Source organism: Phytophthora sojae, assembly GCF_000149755.1.
Source record: "Phytophthora sojae unplaced genomic scaffold PHYSOscaffold_3, whole genome shotgun sequence".
Lineage (NCBI taxonomy): Eukaryota > Oomycota > Peronosporomycetes > Peronosporales > Peronosporaceae > Phytophthora > Phytophthora sojae.
The window spans coordinates 382181-399205 of NW_009258117.1; the positions used below are offsets into that span (position 1 = coordinate 382181).

General features: G+C 53.6%; 8 protein-coding genes across 8 annotated transcripts; 5 read left to right on the plus strand and 3 right to left on the minus strand.

Moving 5' to 3' along the window:
• Positions 1-21: 21 nt before the first annotated feature.
• On the plus strand, positions 22-666 carry PHYSODRAFT_327491 (hypothetical protein; the record flags this gene model as incomplete). The annotated part of the gene is made up of 1 exon (XM_009523610.1): positions 22-666. One exon carries the CDS (start codon positions 22-24, stop codon positions 664-666), a length of 645 nt encoding a protein of 214 aa, XP_009521905.1.
• A 30-nt stretch (positions 667-696) lies between these two features.
• PHYSODRAFT_285251 (hypothetical protein) lies at positions 697-1638 on the minus strand (the record flags this gene model as incomplete). The annotated part of the gene is made up of 2 exons (XM_009523611.1): positions 697-942; positions 1022-1638. Coding segments are annotated over 2 exons (823 nt in total), but the record flags the coding sequence as incomplete, so codon positions are not given.
• Positions 1639-2079: 441 nt separating this feature from the next.
• Positions 2080-2756, plus strand: PHYSODRAFT_496016 (hypothetical protein; the record flags this gene model as incomplete). The annotated part of the gene is made up of 2 exons (XM_009523612.1): positions 2080-2632; positions 2704-2756. 2 exons carry the CDS (start codon positions 2080-2082, stop codon positions 2754-2756), a joined length of 606 nt encoding a protein of 201 aa, XP_009521907.1.
• A 3033-nt stretch (positions 2757-5789) lies between these two features.
• On the plus strand, positions 5790-6677 carry PHYSODRAFT_494333 (hypothetical protein; the record flags this gene model as incomplete). Its single annotated transcript, XM_009523613.1, has 1 exon — positions 5790-6677. A coding segment is annotated over one exon (888 nt), but the record flags the coding sequence as incomplete, so codon positions are not given.
• A 2783-nt stretch (positions 6678-9460) lies between these two features.
• On the plus strand, positions 9461-10192 carry PHYSODRAFT_497885 (hypothetical protein; the record flags this gene model as incomplete). Its single annotated transcript, XM_009523614.1, has 1 exon — positions 9461-10192. A coding segment is annotated over one exon (732 nt), but the record flags the coding sequence as incomplete, so codon positions are not given.
• Positions 10193-11794: 1602 nt separating this feature from the next.
• Positions 11795-13234, minus strand: PHYSODRAFT_488772 (hypothetical protein; the record flags this gene model as incomplete). The annotated part of the gene is made up of 2 exons (XM_009523615.1): positions 11795-12264; positions 13084-13234. 2 exons carry the CDS (start codon positions 13232-13234, stop codon positions 11795-11797), a joined length of 621 nt encoding a protein of 206 aa, XP_009521910.1.
• A 707-nt stretch (positions 13235-13941) lies between these two features.
• PHYSODRAFT_492078 (hypothetical protein) lies at positions 13942-15942 on the plus strand (the record flags this gene model as incomplete). Its single annotated transcript, XM_009523616.1, has 2 exons — positions 13942-15015; positions 15061-15942. The coding sequence occupies 2 exons, from the start codon at positions 13942-13944 to the stop codon at positions 15940-15942; spliced, it is 1956 nt and encodes a 651-aa protein (XP_009521911.1).
• Positions 15943-16325: 383 nt separating this feature from the next.
• PHYSODRAFT_327496 (hypothetical protein) lies at positions 16326-16910 on the minus strand (the record flags this gene model as incomplete). Its single annotated transcript, XM_009523617.1, has 1 exon — positions 16326-16910. The coding sequence occupies one exon, from the start codon at positions 16908-16910 to the stop codon at positions 16326-16328; it is 585 nt and encodes a 194-aa protein (XP_009521912.1).
• Positions 16911-17025: the final 115 nt, after the last annotated feature.

Consider the following 17025-nt stretch of genomic DNA (forward strand, 5'->3'; position numbering starts at 1 on the left):
GCTATATACATTTTTCTCTCCATGTCCACGGTGATCCTGGCGTACTGCACGCAAGTGTGTCTGGACGCGGACAACGCTCAAGCAGCGCACCTCTACTTGAACACTCGGAACCAGCAGATGAAGATCGCCGTGACTACTGGCCAGAAGCAGCAGAGCAGCAACTTTCCCGGTCGGTTCTCGCTCTTCCTTCACGCTGCGAGGTCGGGGGACGTACGAACGGCGCAATTGTGTCTGGGGAGTGAGCAGAACGTGGATGAAGTGGACCATCTCGGGAGAACGGCGCTGCACTGGGCCGCGCTGTCGGGGTCGGACGAGGTTTTGTCTCTACTGCTAAGGAATGGCGCCTCCATCGACCAGCAGGACACTCTGGACGGACTGACTGCGCTTCACTACGCAGCGTTCTATGGACATATCAAGACGACTCGGCTTCTGGTCGCTGCAGGGGCCTCGCTCATAATTATGGACAACCGGAAGATGAATCCGCTGCAACTTACCGAGATGGCGAGTCTCAAACTCGCGAGCGTCCAGCCAACCCATCAAATGATCATCAAGTACCTTCGTGGTGCCATGAAGGACGATGTCACGCCACCGCTTGAACACATCGCGGGGCTTACTGTTCTCCGTCTCGTTGAGCGCCAGGTGAATAACCTACCACAAGCCAAGTAGAAGCTGATCAAACATCGAAACGTAGCGAGTATGATAAATATATGTATGAAAGTGATGCAGTACTTCTCATCTACGGCATGAGCCGCACGCTGGCACTGCCCAGTCCGCCGCCGTAGCTGCTGCCGACCTGCGCCTCTTCCAGAGTATTGTACGTCCTGATCTCGAAGTCGTACATGGCGATCGGGATGTGCTCGATGCTCTGCACCGCCGTCAGAATGTGCAGCAGCGCGTTCTGCAGCGCCGCCTCCGTCTCCCCCGCACACAGCTCCCGCTCCTCTGCAACAGCAGCAGCAGCCACAACAGTAGCGTCAGTACATCTCTCTTTCCCTTCTACAAGGGCCAAAAGTCGCCGCACCTTGTGACGCAGCGGGCGACGACGTGACCGTGACGGGTAGGATCCACTTCTCGAACACGGCCTTCTCCTCGTTGGACATGAGGCCGAACAGCGCCTTCTTCACCTTGCGCTCGAAGAACGTGACCACGATGCAGCCACTGTTGGCGCCGCGCACGTTGCTGCTGCTGCTGCTGCCGACGCCTCCTATGGAGTGCACAGAGGCCGGCTGGCCGTACGGCGTCATGACGCTGCTGCCGCCCCCCAGCACGTAGCTGCTGCCCGCCGAGGCCAGACTGCCGCCCAGCTGCGCCACCGCCTCCTCGAAGCTGCGCACGGCCTGGTCCACCTTGCGACTCACGTCCCCCACGGCGCACAGCGCGTACGTGATGTTGGGGAAGGCCTGGCACGTGGCCTCGCTCGGCCGCACGGGCCCCGGCGCGCGCGTGAAGAGGATCGTGTGCAGCAGGCACGTCACGGCGTCGCCCACGTCCTCGGCGGCCACGGGCACCTCGTCCAGCAGGTGCTCCTTCCAGCCGCCACTGCCTCCTCCTCCTCCTGTTCCTGTTCCTGTTCCTGTTCCTGCTCCGACGACGCCCACGCCCACGCCGCTCGAAGCGATGCCCGGCGACCCCAGCATCGACCTACCTTCGGTTCTCAGAATATGTGACGTGTGCTAACGGAGCTGGTCAATGCTCGCTGCTCATTGGCTGAAAAACAGTGCGTAGCCATCTCACCTGACCTTGGGCCTTGATATGGTAGCATATCGCTGCGATTCTAACCCCTGAAAAATACCTTAAAGTTTGTATGGTGCTTCCGGCCAATAGGAGTGTGTCGTCTGCGATTCTTAGCATTTACACCCAATAGACACTACCGTTGCTTAAAATTTCGACTAATTAAATCGAGGGAATGACTGCCAACCGCTGATCTGAACATTCCAACGATATATGGTTGGAAACGCGATTTGATATCGAGCATGCCATACAAATATCAAGTGAACTACAAATAGAATAAATATTCATAGGTTTCCAACCCCTGCCAGCTCATCTCCGACTCCATTCTGCGTTCCGACGCACACAGGCATGTCGGTGGCATCGCAAGTTCCTGCGAACAGCCAGAGAAGCAGAGCGACGGCTGTGAAGTCCTTCGAAGACTTCCTTGCGAAGAAGGAGGTGACGCTCACAGAAGTGCATGATCGTATTTCTAAGGACAGCACAGGTAAGAGTTTGTTTGTCATTCTGGATAAGTATGGGTGGTTCTTAGTGAAAAATGTAGGAAGACAAGGAGTAGCTCTGTCCAAGAACACTGTGCTATCTTATTTTGGCAATGTTAAGAACTGGCTGGCGGATCTGTACCCGCAACAGAGCCAATGTGTAGCTAAGAAGCTGCAAAAGATGCTATCAACTCTAGATCGGTACTGTGAAAAGAAGCCGGAGCAAGGTGTCACGAAACAAGCGCCACCATGTACTAAGAAATATATAAAGACTATCATCTCGGCTCTCTACATGCACGCTTCCGCCAGCTCCGACTACCTGGATGCGGCGCTAGTGGCGTTGATGTGGTACCTCTACGGTCGTGGTTCTGAGGCTGAGCAATTGGAGAAAGCCCAGCTGTGTGTATACCCCGGCACGAATCGTGCAGGATTTTGAATTTTTGTATTAATTAACCCCACGAATTATGCTGACAATTCTGTGCGTATATGCTAGGCGGTATGATATATCTCCGCTTTAAGCGTGTGAAGACTGCTTCGCAACAGTGAACCTCCCTGTTTAAGGATCCTAACGATCCCTTCACGTGCCCGTTACACGTGCTAGCTGTCGCTCTCGCCCTTCAACACGCTCCAGGAACTCGCACCTTCCCGCAATTTGCTGCCGTACCTGCACTGTCCGCGTCCGACGACCAAGACGACGATGGCGAGTTGGGGCTGATTGCGCAGCTAGACCGCGAGCTTGCGGAAGCACCTACATGCAAGACTCCACAGCCATGTCGAGCCAACTGGGCCCCTGGTGCCAAAGCTTATATCAATAGACTACTAGTCACGGTTAGTGGACTGCCAGCAGCAAAGGAGAGTGGACTCACGAAGGGACTTACCTTGCACTCCTTCAGAAGAGGTGGGGCCATGCACGCCAACGCCGACAGTCGCATTGGCCCGAACTGGGTTGTTGAACGCGGGGGCTGGAATATGTCGCGCGTGAGCAAGGCGTTTTCCTACATGCTGAACACAACACACGAAGATCAACAAGTTGCGCGCCAATTGAGCGGGTGGAACCCGCAAGCGGGCGCCCGACTTCCAGACCTTACCGCCCTGGACGGAGTCGTCCGAGCGCATGTGGAGAAGCTGCAGGATCTCCGCTTCGCTGCTGTCACTGGTTTCCCGACAGTGTCTTAGAACTTGGATCCTCAGGTGCTCAAAGTGTTGATGGCGACCTTGATCCTTCACTTCCCCGAGATGGAACGCCATCGCTTGGATAGCCGTACGTCCGTCACATTCATGAAGCCCTTGGTGTCCTCAACATACAGGCCTCCGAGCTGTTGGCATGGTCGATCACCCTCCGAGCTGCATTCAATCCACCTGCAGAAGAGAAACAAGAAACAGTGGCCGAGTCCTCTCAAAACATGATCCGTGATCTCGAAAAGCTGTCGCAGCAGCTCGACGAGCTATTGCTCCGCCAAACACGCGTAGAGGAAAGGCTGGCTGTTTTGGGGGCGAACGCAGAATCTATTGACAAGAAACAAACACTACCGAGCAGCAGCACGAAGACGTTGAGCAGTCGCCGCCAAAGCGCGCGCGCAAACGTGCCTCCAAAGCGCTATCGACAGTGTGGTTCGAGTGGTTCACTGCTGTACCACGCATGTACGAATCAACAACAGTAAGCAAAGCCATCCTTCACGAGTCACGACACGCAGTTGCATTCAGGATGCTCTGCTTACCTTCTGGGTTCAAGCTGGACCCGGCCTCGCCAGCGTACAAGGCGGAGGTCCACGCTGTTGGAGTCGAAGCCGAGATAAAGACGCTTGAATACTTGGCTGCACAAGGCTCACAGGCTGTAGTCGTTAGCTCGGTCGTCAAAGCCATGCGTGCGCTTCACAAAGCAGGCCACCTTTCCGTCCTCCTTGACCAGTTTCGCGAGCGCTACTGCGAAGGCGAAGTCGTCGACCCGACACCCAATTCCGCCCTTCCGCCATTCCTGCGCTTCACCTAAATGCACACGCAGCACACTAAACAGTCAATAAGATACACAATGCGTACAACAGGAGTAGCACGCACTCTCTTAGCCGACCTGCCCAAAAAGAAAGCAAAAACACATAATACTTGATGCCCATGTCGGGGTTTGAACCCGATCCTCCAGGCCCGAAGGCCTGGCGCTCAACCTCACGAGCTCCATGGGCGCGGGTAAGTCGCATCCATCAACAGCACCATACTCGTCCAAACCCTCGGCCACTTGAGCCACACGCCACGAGAGGCGCAACCCAATACACGTCCCAGCAGCGCACATAGCCCAGCAGCAAGTGGCCCGGCGTCAGTAGCACACACGGCCCAGCAGCACACAGGGCCCAGCAGCACAGGCGGCACTGCAGCACACGCGACACAGCGGTACACAGGGCCCAGCAGCAAGCGGCTCAGCAGCACACACGGCACAGCGGCCAGCAGCGCCTGTGTACACGCAGATACAACAGCAGCACGGTCAGCACAGGTAGCACAAGCAGCGTTGCTCGACTCGCTGCACTAACCTGGAAGCTTCAGGACTGTTGGCTGGGAATCCAATCGGCGGTCGTGAGGTTAAATATCAGCTGAGCCAAAAACCTAATACCGTTGCTAGACCGGTTTTGGTTGGAAGCAGTCCAACCCCGTTGGAATTTTGACGGTATGGATAGTGGAGGACCGCTTTGAATACTGTCGAGTTAGGAGCAAAAACTTGCCACCAGGATTTAATCACTATAAAAACAGAGAGGTTCACTAAAAAAATACGTATGTACACTTAACGCAAAAAGGGTTGGGATCACCAAAGAGAGGGATTATAATACCAACACGAAGGAGAATCTTCTCCATTCTAAAGGAGGATAAAACCACCGCTAACAAGAACGTAAAAATACAACTCGCCCTTCCTTCTTCTAGATATCCCTGTTAAGTCTTCGATATGCACGAGAACGACGAAGGTCGCCGAGTGCGGCTTCCGTGGCAAGAGCTGTGGAGAACAGGGGATGCGATTTCGTATCGCGAATTGAAGGAGGGGCGCCCACGATGTATTACAACTTAAAACGATCTGGTGAACTGTACGATGAATCACGTCGACCGGTAAGAGGACGAGCTGGCTACTATCAAGCACGGCATGAGGTGTAAAATGACAAGATGTACTTCTCAGCGCTGCCAAACCTCCGGAGAGTGCTGCCGTGCGCACTACAAGACTTTGAAGTGCCAAAGCGTTCCTTTTAAGATCGTGTATGGGCAAGGAGAGCACACGATGACTGCTGATGCACCACCCTCTCCTGTAGAGGCGAAGCTGACTCAGGCTATGAAAGCTTACATTGAGGCCAAACTAGAGGACACGCCTTCGATGATGGCTCAGCTTGCGTACTCGTTTTTGTGTCGTGAGATTAGAAATCGGCGCATTCCGGGGGCTGTTGCTGAGCTGGAGAAGGTGCAGAACTTTGTGAAGTCGTGGAGACAGAAAAACAAGCCGGACTCGATGGCTCCAGTCCTAGAGATTTGCAGGGAATCTACGTACGACTTGATCGATGCTGATCGGGGCCCCGAGGCTTTGGTGGTTTTTGTGACTCCAAGGTTGAGAATGATGTGACCCAGCCAGTGCTAGGTACTGGATCTGTCGCTCGCCCTTTTCGAATTGGCTTGACAAGCATGCAACGGCTGGAGCGCTATGTGGATATCCAGCGAGATCCTGGTTTGCGTGCCATGCTGCATCTGGACAGCACGCACAGCATTGTGAAGCAGAAATATCCAGTCTTTGTACTAGGTATATCGGATCTAAGTGGTGGATTCCACCCTATCGTATACTGCTATACCTCACAACGCACAGGTGTTGACATTTCGTGGATACTAGCCTTTCTAAAACGTGTGGTCCTTCAAGAATTTCGCGTCGTGTTTTGTCCTGCTTTCGTGATGATGGACGCAGACAAAGCGCAATACAAAGCATGCGTGAGCGAACTACCAGACAGCGTCATCTTAATGTGCTGGTTCCATGTCACTCAGAATGTGATTAAACATGCACACGAAGCAAGGCTGGATGGGGTGTCGGTCCAGCTGATTTTTCGCAATTTGTACGATTTGCACTTTGCCGCTGACGAGGCAGCTAATCTGCGGAAGCGCGCTTTTGTCATCGCGTCCTGGGAGGGCGCCAGTACTTTGTGTCCGCGATTTAGGCGTGTTGCCAATCACGTGATTAAAATGTGGCTATTAAACCCGAGATTTTCACGCTGGCAAGCATACCACACGCCGTCCGGGTACGCGGCGACAAACAATCCACTAGAGACTTACCACTACACGCTCAAGCTAGTCAACAACAGTAAGAACGCTACTCCGACCGAACTTATTTCTCGATTGGATTTGTCGAGGATTGGATACGAATCCTCAATGGTGCCATTTCAGCGGGCTTCCAAAGTTTCTAAGCGTCTGAAAGCTTCTTTTGTTGCAGCTGACAAAAAGAAGGTACTGTGTGCGTAGATAGTGCATCGTGTAGCCGGAAGTAATTTGGTGCTTGTCCGGGTTTCACCGGGACCTGGATCGGTCGATGTTGAAGACGAAATCGAAGCCGCTTCCGCTGCAGCTACACGGCCGTCGGATGCAGGGAGGTCTTATAACTCCGTCAACTTTTCCCGCATCATGTGGGTCGGGATGCCTGCGGGGGGCTGGGTGGTGGACGCTACAGGGCGGTCGTGCATGTGCCCAGTATGGAAGAAAGCAGCCATGTGCTTTCATGTCGTTAAGGCCGCCCAGTTCGCGCAGCTTCCGTGCCCGGGGATACCAGATCCCGAGCTTAGATTTGTAAGGTCGGTATCCCAGACCAAAGCGCGATCTGCACGCACCTCTACTCCCCACCATTCCACCCCGCCTCAACCCCAGCATATCGAGCCGGGTGATCTCGTGTTCGGTCCTCCTACCTCAGCTGTGCAAAATGCAGCTTCTAACGAGGTCGCTCCAGTTTGCACTTGTAGCCCACAAGAGCCGCTGTTGATGAATCTACGTTGATCAGCGCTGATGCACCTGACGTCGAGCGGATCACCGAAGTTATGGTAGCTGGTAATCAGCCAGGAGCGTCCGTACTGGATAGTGCAGCTACAGGCGCTGGATCCGGATCTCCAGTTGCGCGGAGTGACTCGACAATTTCACAGGCTGGCGCTTCGCTACAGCTGCCCGTACAGCGTACTACTGGTATCGATAACAGTGGTGGCCCACGGCGCTCAGCTAGGCGGAGGAAAACATCACAGCGAGCGCGCGAGTCCTACGCGCTAAATAAGCGTCACCGGCCGTGAACTGCTGCAACATGCGACTGGCATATGGATATGTCAGTAAAGGTACGGTACTGTACTTCAATAATAGGGATTGCATATGGTTCCACATAAACCCGATTACTACCTCTGAGCGGAAAATAACGCACCTAGCCAATCAGATTGCATCCTGTTCAGAACGATACCCTTGTAAATCCGATCGTTTGAATTGCGAATCTCCCGCCCATTTTTCTGGACCGCACAACTTCCTCTAGTGCTCATTCGAAGATCTACAGCCTCCCGCTCAAGACGCAGCCTCCTGCTCAAGACGCACTCTCCTGGCCATGAAGCAAGCAACCGATGAAGAACGGCAAGCCGTTTGGGAGACGCTGCTCCTTCGCAGCACCAGAGGTGTGCTGAGCCCTGGGGACATTGCCCAGACTGCAGCACACTTTCACTTAAGCCGTTTCGTCGTCGCGCGCATTTGGGAGAGAGGGATTAGTTCGATGGGCGACCGCGGCGCTGCAGTTGTCAAGTCAAGAAAGAGTGCGCGTGGCAGAAAGAAGCTAGACCGAGCAGTCCTCTGCGAGCATGTGTCAGCCGTGCCCGTCAACGAGCGTGGGAACCACCGCAAGATCCAACAGGCGTCGAATACAAGTTCCTACCTTGTCCATCAGTTGATCAAGGAGGGCTACATACGGCGGGCCCTGAGGCAAATACGCCCCCTGCTTACGGCATCGCATAGGGTGGCGCGCCTGAAGTTCGCCGTGAACCACGTGAAGCTAAACGGAGACGGGCAGTACTATTTCGACCCAATGTTCGACGTAGTCCACATTGACGAGAAGTGGTTCTCCGTCAAAAAGATCGGCCAGCGTGGGTACGTGCTGACGGGCAAGGACGGCACACCCCTGGAAGAAGCTCCCGTGCAGTACGTTCAAAGCAAGCGTCACATCAAGAAGATGATATTCCTGTGCGCCGTGGCGCGGCCACGCGGCGACTGGGACGGCAAGATAGGGCTTTGGTCTGTCGTGGAAACCTACATTACACAACGCTGGAGTGTCAACCGCCCCGCAGGTGTCGAGGAGATAAAACCAGTCTCTATGAACCGTACCTTGGCGCGCCGAATGCTCGTGACCGACGTCATTCCTGCCATCAAGGCGAAGTGGCCTCAAGATCAGAAGGCCACTCTCATTCGCATTCAACAAGACAACGCATGGCCACATGTGCTTGAGGAGGACGCTGAAGTGCTCGCTGCTGGACACGCCGACGGATTGAATATCCGACTCAAGAACCAACCTGCCCAAAGCCCAGATCTCAATTGCCTGGATCTCGGCTACTTCTGCAGCATGCAGTCTCTCCAATCTCACACCAGCCCACGGACCACGGAGGATCTCATCAAGGAAGTTGAGCTCGCGTTTGCAGAGACTACGGCAGAGACTCTCAACAAGACATTCTTAACGCTGCAACTTGTCATGAAGGAGATCATGACCGACGAAGGGCGCAACAACTACCGGCTCACGCACATGCACAAGGACAAGCTGATCAATGCTGGCCAACTCCCCACCACTCTGATGTGTGATGCCGAGATCCTCTTCAGCGCTCACTCAGCAATCGCAATGCTCTCTGTAGAGCAGATCTACGCAGAGCAGCTTCGTGCTGCCCAACCTCGTCCGGTTAGTTGTGCTGGGCAACGTCCCTCCCCACCGCAGCTGATACCCCAGCACAAGCCCTCGCTACTACCCTCTGCATTTGAGACTTCAGACCTGGATCCTTTTCTTTTGTAGGGCACTTCATTAAACCTCTGCAAATCCTATATCGGTGAAAAAACGAGGCGGAGCTATGCGCAAATATTTTTTGAAGGTGCATTATTTTCAGCACAGAGGTAGTAATACATACCAATTCATTCGATGCTCCACTCGTGAACCCCCCTTAACTCCTGAATGGAGTGCGCGGCTTCCTCAAGAACGCGACTGCGACGGCTTCCTAAAGATGGCGCGCTGACGTACAAGGACCGACGCGTACGCTACCAAGGAGGCGCAGGGCCTGCGTCTTGTGGTGGACAGCCACACGTGTGAGTTCACCAAGGAGTACGACCCCACGCGCCTGGTGACCAACACGGCCGGTAAGCTCGCCCGCTACCTGGTGGACGATGGCGCCAGCCTGCGTCGTGGCATGTCGTACGCTGAGATCGAGGTCATGAAGATGTACATGCCGCTGCTGATCCCGGAGGCCGGTGTCATCCGTCTGCTCAAGTCCGAGGGCGCCGTTCTGGCCCCTGGTAACTGCATTGCCACCATGGAGCTCGATGACCCGTCGTGCGTCAAGAAGTCGGACGTGTACATGGGCAAGCTCCCGTCGGCCGAGAACGCGAACGGAAACAGCCCCAAGTCGGTCCACAAGATGCGCAAGTCACTGGCCGTCCTCACGAGCGTGCTGCAGGGTTACTTTGCCCCGGCGGACCTCACGCAGAAGGCGCTGGTCGACCTGTTCCAGGCGCTCAACGAGCCGCTCCTGCCCGTGGAGGAGATCAAGGAGGCCATGTCGCCGCTGGCCGGCCGCATCCCGCTCGACGTGTTCGCCAAGATCACGGACAAGCTCCAGACCTTCAAGAAGGCGGTGTCGGAGGAGCCCACGGCTGCCCACGAGTTCAACGTCGCCGAGGTGGTTGCGATTCTGGACGAGTACAAGAACGCGCTTGCGACGGACCCGCTCGTGAACGTGCTAGCAAGAACCCACAGTGATACTATATAAGTATATGAAACCTTTTTTCTTGATGTTGCCAAGTGCGTTGACTTGCTTTTGCTGATCGCAAGTCCATATCACCTAGAATGCAACTGACTGAGAATTGATGTTATTACATGTACATCGAATTGATGATTATGTGGGCGCTCACCACGCTTTATTTTCTGCAGCCCACCAACAAGTATTTCTACAGTAATGATTTACAAGATGCCGGCGTAGTATTAAAATTAAAAACTCGAAGATGGTCGCTATGTCTGAAAGGCATAACGAGCGGGCATGTACAGTATACGTGGAAATATGCCTACGTTACCTTTAGTAAAAAAGAATTGTCGTATGAGTGACCGAACCCGGTTCTTTAGTGATTATCTCCATCGCTGGGGTGCGTATTGCTGAATGAACCGTGAGTGCTGTGGATCGGCGTTTTGGTGATGATGTCCGACTGATTAGTGCTGTACGTTATTTTTTAGTGCAGCTGCTCCAAACAGCGGTTTTTCCATCTCCTCCTCTGGATAGTGTCGAGGACCTCCCGCTGAGGAATTACCATGATCCAGTAGAAAAGTACTGGATCGCCCCCCAGGCCGACCGAAAAACAAACTACTGTCACAGTATTTGCTAAGTTCGTGATGCGTATTTATCAAGACGTATCTACCTACTTCTGCGAGACTGGATTCTTGCGCTGCGTCGTATCGGTCGTCGATGGCGAGTCCGACGTCTCCCTCTTGTCGATTGGTAGACCCAGATGATGTCGATCGATTCGCGTTCGAACCGTAGCTTCAGGCGCATCGGAACGTGGCTTCTCGGTTCCCATGTAAGCTCCCAGTACCCAACCCATTGAATGAGATAATATACTCTTACGTTGATCCACCTTTTCGCTTATATTCGCTCTACCTCATATAGCTGCCCATCCACGCCTCTCTGGGCCCTTCGATTGCTTGCGAAGAGGCCACCCCCCTACGTCGTTCTTCTCGGAGTCCACCCCCGACTGATGATTCTTCCTCTTCCTGCTCGTCGGTGTCTTCGTCGCTGACGTCATGAGCGGAAATACCGGGATTCAGTCGGAGACAGTAAAACGAGCCGTCCAGGCGGCGCTGGATGTTCCGGGCGTGGCACTGTCGTGGGTTAAGGCGTGGCATTGAGCACAAAGCAGAATGGGGCTTGCTGAAGCGCTGAAAATGTAGTTCGCAGTCTATTTCTATTCTAAGTGTTGCCTTAAAATAAATACAGTAGACTTCAACCCGGAGGTCAGGTTGTGATTTGGCTAAATTTAACGTAGTTAAATTGCAAAATTCAGATTGCAGATCAACGTAGCATATTGCACCATTGCGGCTTAAATTGTACAAAAAGGGTGTACCATGGAGTGGTACATTCGTAGAGTTCCTACTCTTTCTAGAGTTTAAGAGGTTTTCACGAAATATTTTACTCGCGTGTTCTTAGGGCACAACACTAGAGATCTATCGGTTTAGATTTTTAATATACCTTACCCAAATATGACTCAGCAACACTTGCATATTTGGTTAGAATTGTCGGAAAGCACAATATCTATTAATTATGAAGTGTTGTTTGTCAAAAAAACAGATCGATAAAGTATAAATTGGCTTTGCCCGACGAAGCTTATTCTTGTCCCCACAGCGCGTTTTTCACAATCTTTCGCTTGTGTTGTGGCCTCTTCCCCGGCTTCAACCCTCTTTTACCAATCCGTTCAGGAGTGGGTTCAAGTTGTGGAGGAAGAATTGTGTCGTCCCGCTGTAAGGTTGCTGTTGTCGGCCAAGGGAGAAATTTGAATGTGTATGTATCGCGGAAGTGCTCGATCGACATACGCTTGGCGTCATACAAGTCTTCGATTCGTCGGCCATCCTTTGAAGAAGCGCAAATTGCGTGGACACAAGGGAACATTTGGTCTTGCCAATTGCCGCACGTGCACTCCAGCGCTGGCAAATCCACTACCAGGTCTGGGTGCACATATCCTGGTATGGCAACAGGGCCCTTGAACAAAACGCTGTACGCACCCTCGAGAAGGGGTGTAAACTCGCACATATCAGCTGCAGCTTGGCGGTCTGTACGTCGCTCTAACAACTTGGGGACTAAATCCGAGAGTGCGCCAGATTTTGTCCACGTTACAATCAATTGTCGCCTTTTGGACATCAGTTGACTCAGCTTCAAGAAGTACAAGTGGAATCCGTCCAAGGGTTTGGCAGTCCGAAGCTCTTTACCCATCCAGTTGTTCGCTTGCTCTGACAAATTTGAGGTTATTTCGTCGAAAGTCGGGAGATTAAACTTTTCTTGGAAACTGTACTTCACCCAGTGAGCACGTTCGATTCCGTCCAGAAAATTCGCAGCGGCAGGGTTGTTCACGGCGAGTTCACTTCGATACAGCTTATAGTCATTTTCACAGTCGCTGCGTGCCATTCGGCATACCCACGCACGGTCTTCCTGGGACAACCTGGAGCATTTCCTGTTAATGTTGTCCATGATATGCCGCAGGCAGTATCGATGGCCAGCGTTTGGGAAAATTGTCGCGACAGCTGGAAGCAGACCTTTTTGTCTATCCGACAATATCGTGAACTTTTCCCAGTCAACTGCCTCCTTGAATGCTCCCAGGAACCAAATCCAATTGGCCTTGTCCTCTTGTGAAACCAGCGCGAGTCCAACTGGAACGATGTGGTTGTTGTAGTCTTTCACGGTAGCTACCAGATAAATGCCCTGTTCGTGCATTTCCTCTTTAAGGTGGACCCCGTCAAAGCCGACCATCTTTTTGCAGTTCTGGGCAATGTGAATACCAGCGTAAGGGATGAAGCACGCTCGACCAAACGACGATCCGTCCGCGGCAGTTTCCACTCTCCAAACCGATCCGGGGTTCTTGTGCGCCATCAACTCGAAGTACGCCCGCAGTTTTTGGTAACTTTCTACCAAGTCGCCGTGAATTTTGTCGTCAATTTTCTGCTTCATTCTGGACACCGATGTAGCGCTTACGTCCGCTCCTTTCGATTTCAGAAAATTCCTGATAGCGGCGCCTGACATAGAAGCCGTAGATCCATCGTTGGCATGAAGCATCTCGGTCTCGACAATCGCGGTCAGCTTGCTTATCTGCTGCGTGGTATTCCGCATGGGCTTGGACGGCAACAGGATGGACCCTTCAACACAAGGGGCCTTGGCACTACCAACGAACTTGAGGTGATTGTGCGCAAAATTTGCCTGGGATATCTTCCACTTCCCCGATTTCCCGTGAACATTCACGAAAAACGGACACGTGAGTTGGGCAGCTGGTGTAGTCCGGTCGAAATATTGCGTTCCATTGAGCGCCTTGCACGCAAATTTCGCATTACCGGAGTTGTCGGCCTTCACACTGGTCTGCTTCACAAAAATCTGAAAGCCGCACCTCACAGCCAAATCTTTGCGCTTGCTGTGGACTGCTTTTTGTGAAGAAAAGACTGAATTGGCAATATTCTCTCGGAGCTGGTAGGCCAAGCCATACGTTGAGCTTGTCGGGTTCGTCGACTCGACTGCAACATCGTCCCTGAGTAGTCCCAACTCCTTGGCAGCTTCGAGATCAGACACGTCGAGTGAAAAGCGAGCAGGCCGTAGTTTGGGGGGTTTCTTGCTCTTGACTTGGACATTTGCACAATGCAGCAGAATATAGCTGTGAATCACCCTTTAGAGAATTATTTATTATTCAAGTCTACTTGGTTTTTATTTAGCACTAGCACGTATCTATTTCAGGTGTCCCGCTAATAAACCGAGAGCTCGAAGTTAGCCCATAAATGGTTGATAGGTTCGCAAGTGGCGTGCCGGGCGTACTTAGGATTTTTTTACTGTATGAAGAAAATGGCTGTCGGCCTGGGGGACGATCCAGTACTTTTCCACTGGATCATGGTAATTCCTCCCTCCCGCTGCTCACCGCTGCACGACTCGTTGCTCGGTTCTGCTTGGGTGACGACGATCTTCCCCATGTTGCGAGACTTTTGGACGCCTTTTTGGACCCTTTCTCGTCGAAATGGACGCTGGCACGCAGCTACAAGCGCACGGGCAGTCTGAGGCTGATGCGGTACATCGCTGCGCGGCAACCGGCCGAGACGATCGACCCGTTCTACCGCCGCTGGATGCTCAATGCTACGTCGTGGTTCGTTGCTGGTAGAGGGGATCTACCGGCACTTCGGTGGTTGGTGGAGAGCTGCCTCCCTGACGACCGGCTGAGTGCGGCGGTGTACGCAGCGGCGGCGAATGGGCACGTGGAGATCCTCCAGTGGCTGCACACGTTCCATCGCGAGCGGATCTACTGGAACTGCATCGAGATGTGCGGGGCGCTGGACTACGGACATGCGGAGGTGGTCAAGTGGCTGCAGAAGCACTCGCCGCCTCGTCCGGAGTGTCTGAAGCTGGTGATGCAGTCCGCGGCCAAGACGGGGAATCTATCGGCCGTGCGTTGGTTGGTTAATGAATGCCATGCACGAGCGGAGGACGCGCTGGTGCTCGCCCAGAAGGAGGGGCATTGGGAGACTGCGTGGTGGATCCTTGTGAATTGCGAGCTCGCAGTGCGTCACATCAAGTGGGACGGAGCTGCTGCCAATGGCGCGCTGTCCTTCTTGAAGTACGCGTACTCCCAGGGTCTAGGAGAGCCGCGACCGTCAACACTCGTGGCTGCAGCTGCAAATGGGCACTTGGATGTTGTGAAGTGGCTTCACGATGAGGTGCATCTTCCTTTGACACTGGGGGCTATGAGACGAGCAGCCGAAAACGGACATCTAGACACTGTGAAGTGGCTCCACGACTTGAACTGCGAGCGAGGTGACGTCTGGACGATGGACAGTGCCGCTAAGAACGGTCATCTCGATGTGGTGAAGTGGCTTCATGCTAACCGCGACGAGGGCTGCAGCTCCAAGGCCATGTCTTGGGCTGCTGGCCACGGTCATCTCGACGTCGTGCAGTGGCTCCACGAGCATCGAAGTGAAGGGTGCACAGAGCTGGCGATGGACATGGCTGCTGAAAACGGACACCTCGAAGTCGTTCAGTGGCTCCACGATCAGCGCAGTGAAGGGTGCACGTCCAAGGCCATGGATGGCGCTGCTCGTGAAGGTCACTTGGAAATTGTGAAATGGCTACACTCTCATCGCGTAGAAGGCTGCACAACGATCGCGATGGATGCTGCAGCGAGGGCTGGCCATCTGGACGTCGTGAAATGGCTCGATGCGAACAGACAGGAAGGGTGCACCGCGTGGGCTATGGATTTTGCTGCCACTCACGGCCATTTAGACGTTGTGCAGTGGCTGGATGCGAATCGAACCGAAGTTTGCACGGCTGAAGCCATGACTGCTGCTGCAGCCAGGGGTCACATGGACGTGGTGAAGTGGCTACACGCAAATCGAGACGAAGGGTGCGACCCAGCTACTCTGTCGAAGGTGGCGGTCTCTGGTAACCTGGAAGCAGTCATTTGGCTGTACGAGAATCGAAGTGAAGTCGACCCCCACCTCGCCATAATGAAGGCCATCCAGCACGGCCGATTTGATGCTGTGAAGTTCTTGCACTCGAAAGGAGTCGAGGTCCCCGTGTTTGAGGCAAACACCATGTTCAACCGCACCAGTCGGGAACTCAGCCAGTGGCTATTTACTAATTATCCGGACAGGTTCGTCGGCTGCAGCTTACAAGTCCCCACGTGGGACTATCGATTCAACGATTGGTGTCGAGAGTCTTCCCTGCAGCGCATTAGACGTGACGAGGATGTTACAATATGGCTACACGATTCAAGTGTAGCTATGAAGCAGTAGTGAAGTGTGTGTTAAATTGAAGAATGACGTCGGTACTAAACGGAATTCTTCGATCGCGTAGCTACCAGTGCTGAACTTTGTCCAGTAGTCGCATTTCCTTCTCGTACTTCCGCTGGGATCGGCACAAACTGTCTTGCAGTCTTGCATTCCTACCACAAAGACGCACAGCATTGGCCGTTTGTTAGGAATAGGATTCACACACAATCTACACATGACATCAAGCACGTACTGATACAGAAATGGCGGGACGCAATCAGGGTATTGAGCGTCGAACTTCTTGAGTTCTCGGAACATCGATTTCATTCTCTTGGACTCGCTCGCGCTCAGTGAGGTTGAGCTCCCGATCCAGTCTGCAAGCACTTCTCCAACCTCGGCAAATCTCGTCAGAACGAGGGGAAGCTCCACGCGCGTCGCCCCCGAAACGACCGCATTTCCTCTTCATAGTCCTCCAGAAGGGTCTTCAACGGGCCTCGTCTCTGCTGGCTCTGGAAAGTCTTCACATACTGTTGCATCATGAGTAACCTGTCGTCGCCGTGTCCATCGACGTAGGTTTTAAAGTCCAGCCAAGTAGACATTAACACTGTGTCCGACAGAGTTAGCGGGAGATCCGTCCTAGCGCTGGATACCTGGGCCACCTTGCCAAGCCCGTCCATCAGCTTCATCACGGCCTTCAACTGCAACTTGCTAACCGCTCGCCCGTCCGACAGGAGTGTCCCCAACCGAGCGGAGGTGTCTCGATACAGACAAGCGGTGGACTCGTCGATACTCCCACCGCTTTGAACCAGCTCCAGCACCTTGTTTGTCACGAGTCCACCGCCCCGGAACGCTGCCGCTGAGGCTTTGTGCACCGGTTTACACGATCTGCTTTCCAGCAATTCAACAACTTTCTCGGTGGCAGACACAAAATGGTACAGTCCCTTCAACTTATCGTTAAATGGTGCCGCCTTCGTCTTCTGCTTCTTCGGCATACTTCGTCCTTGCCACCGGTGGCATCACTTGCGGTCTCTGACTGGCGTCCCAAGCACGCTTCTCAGCGGCATCGTGCGCCGCCATCTGCGCCAGTTCCTCATCCGTTCTCCGTTT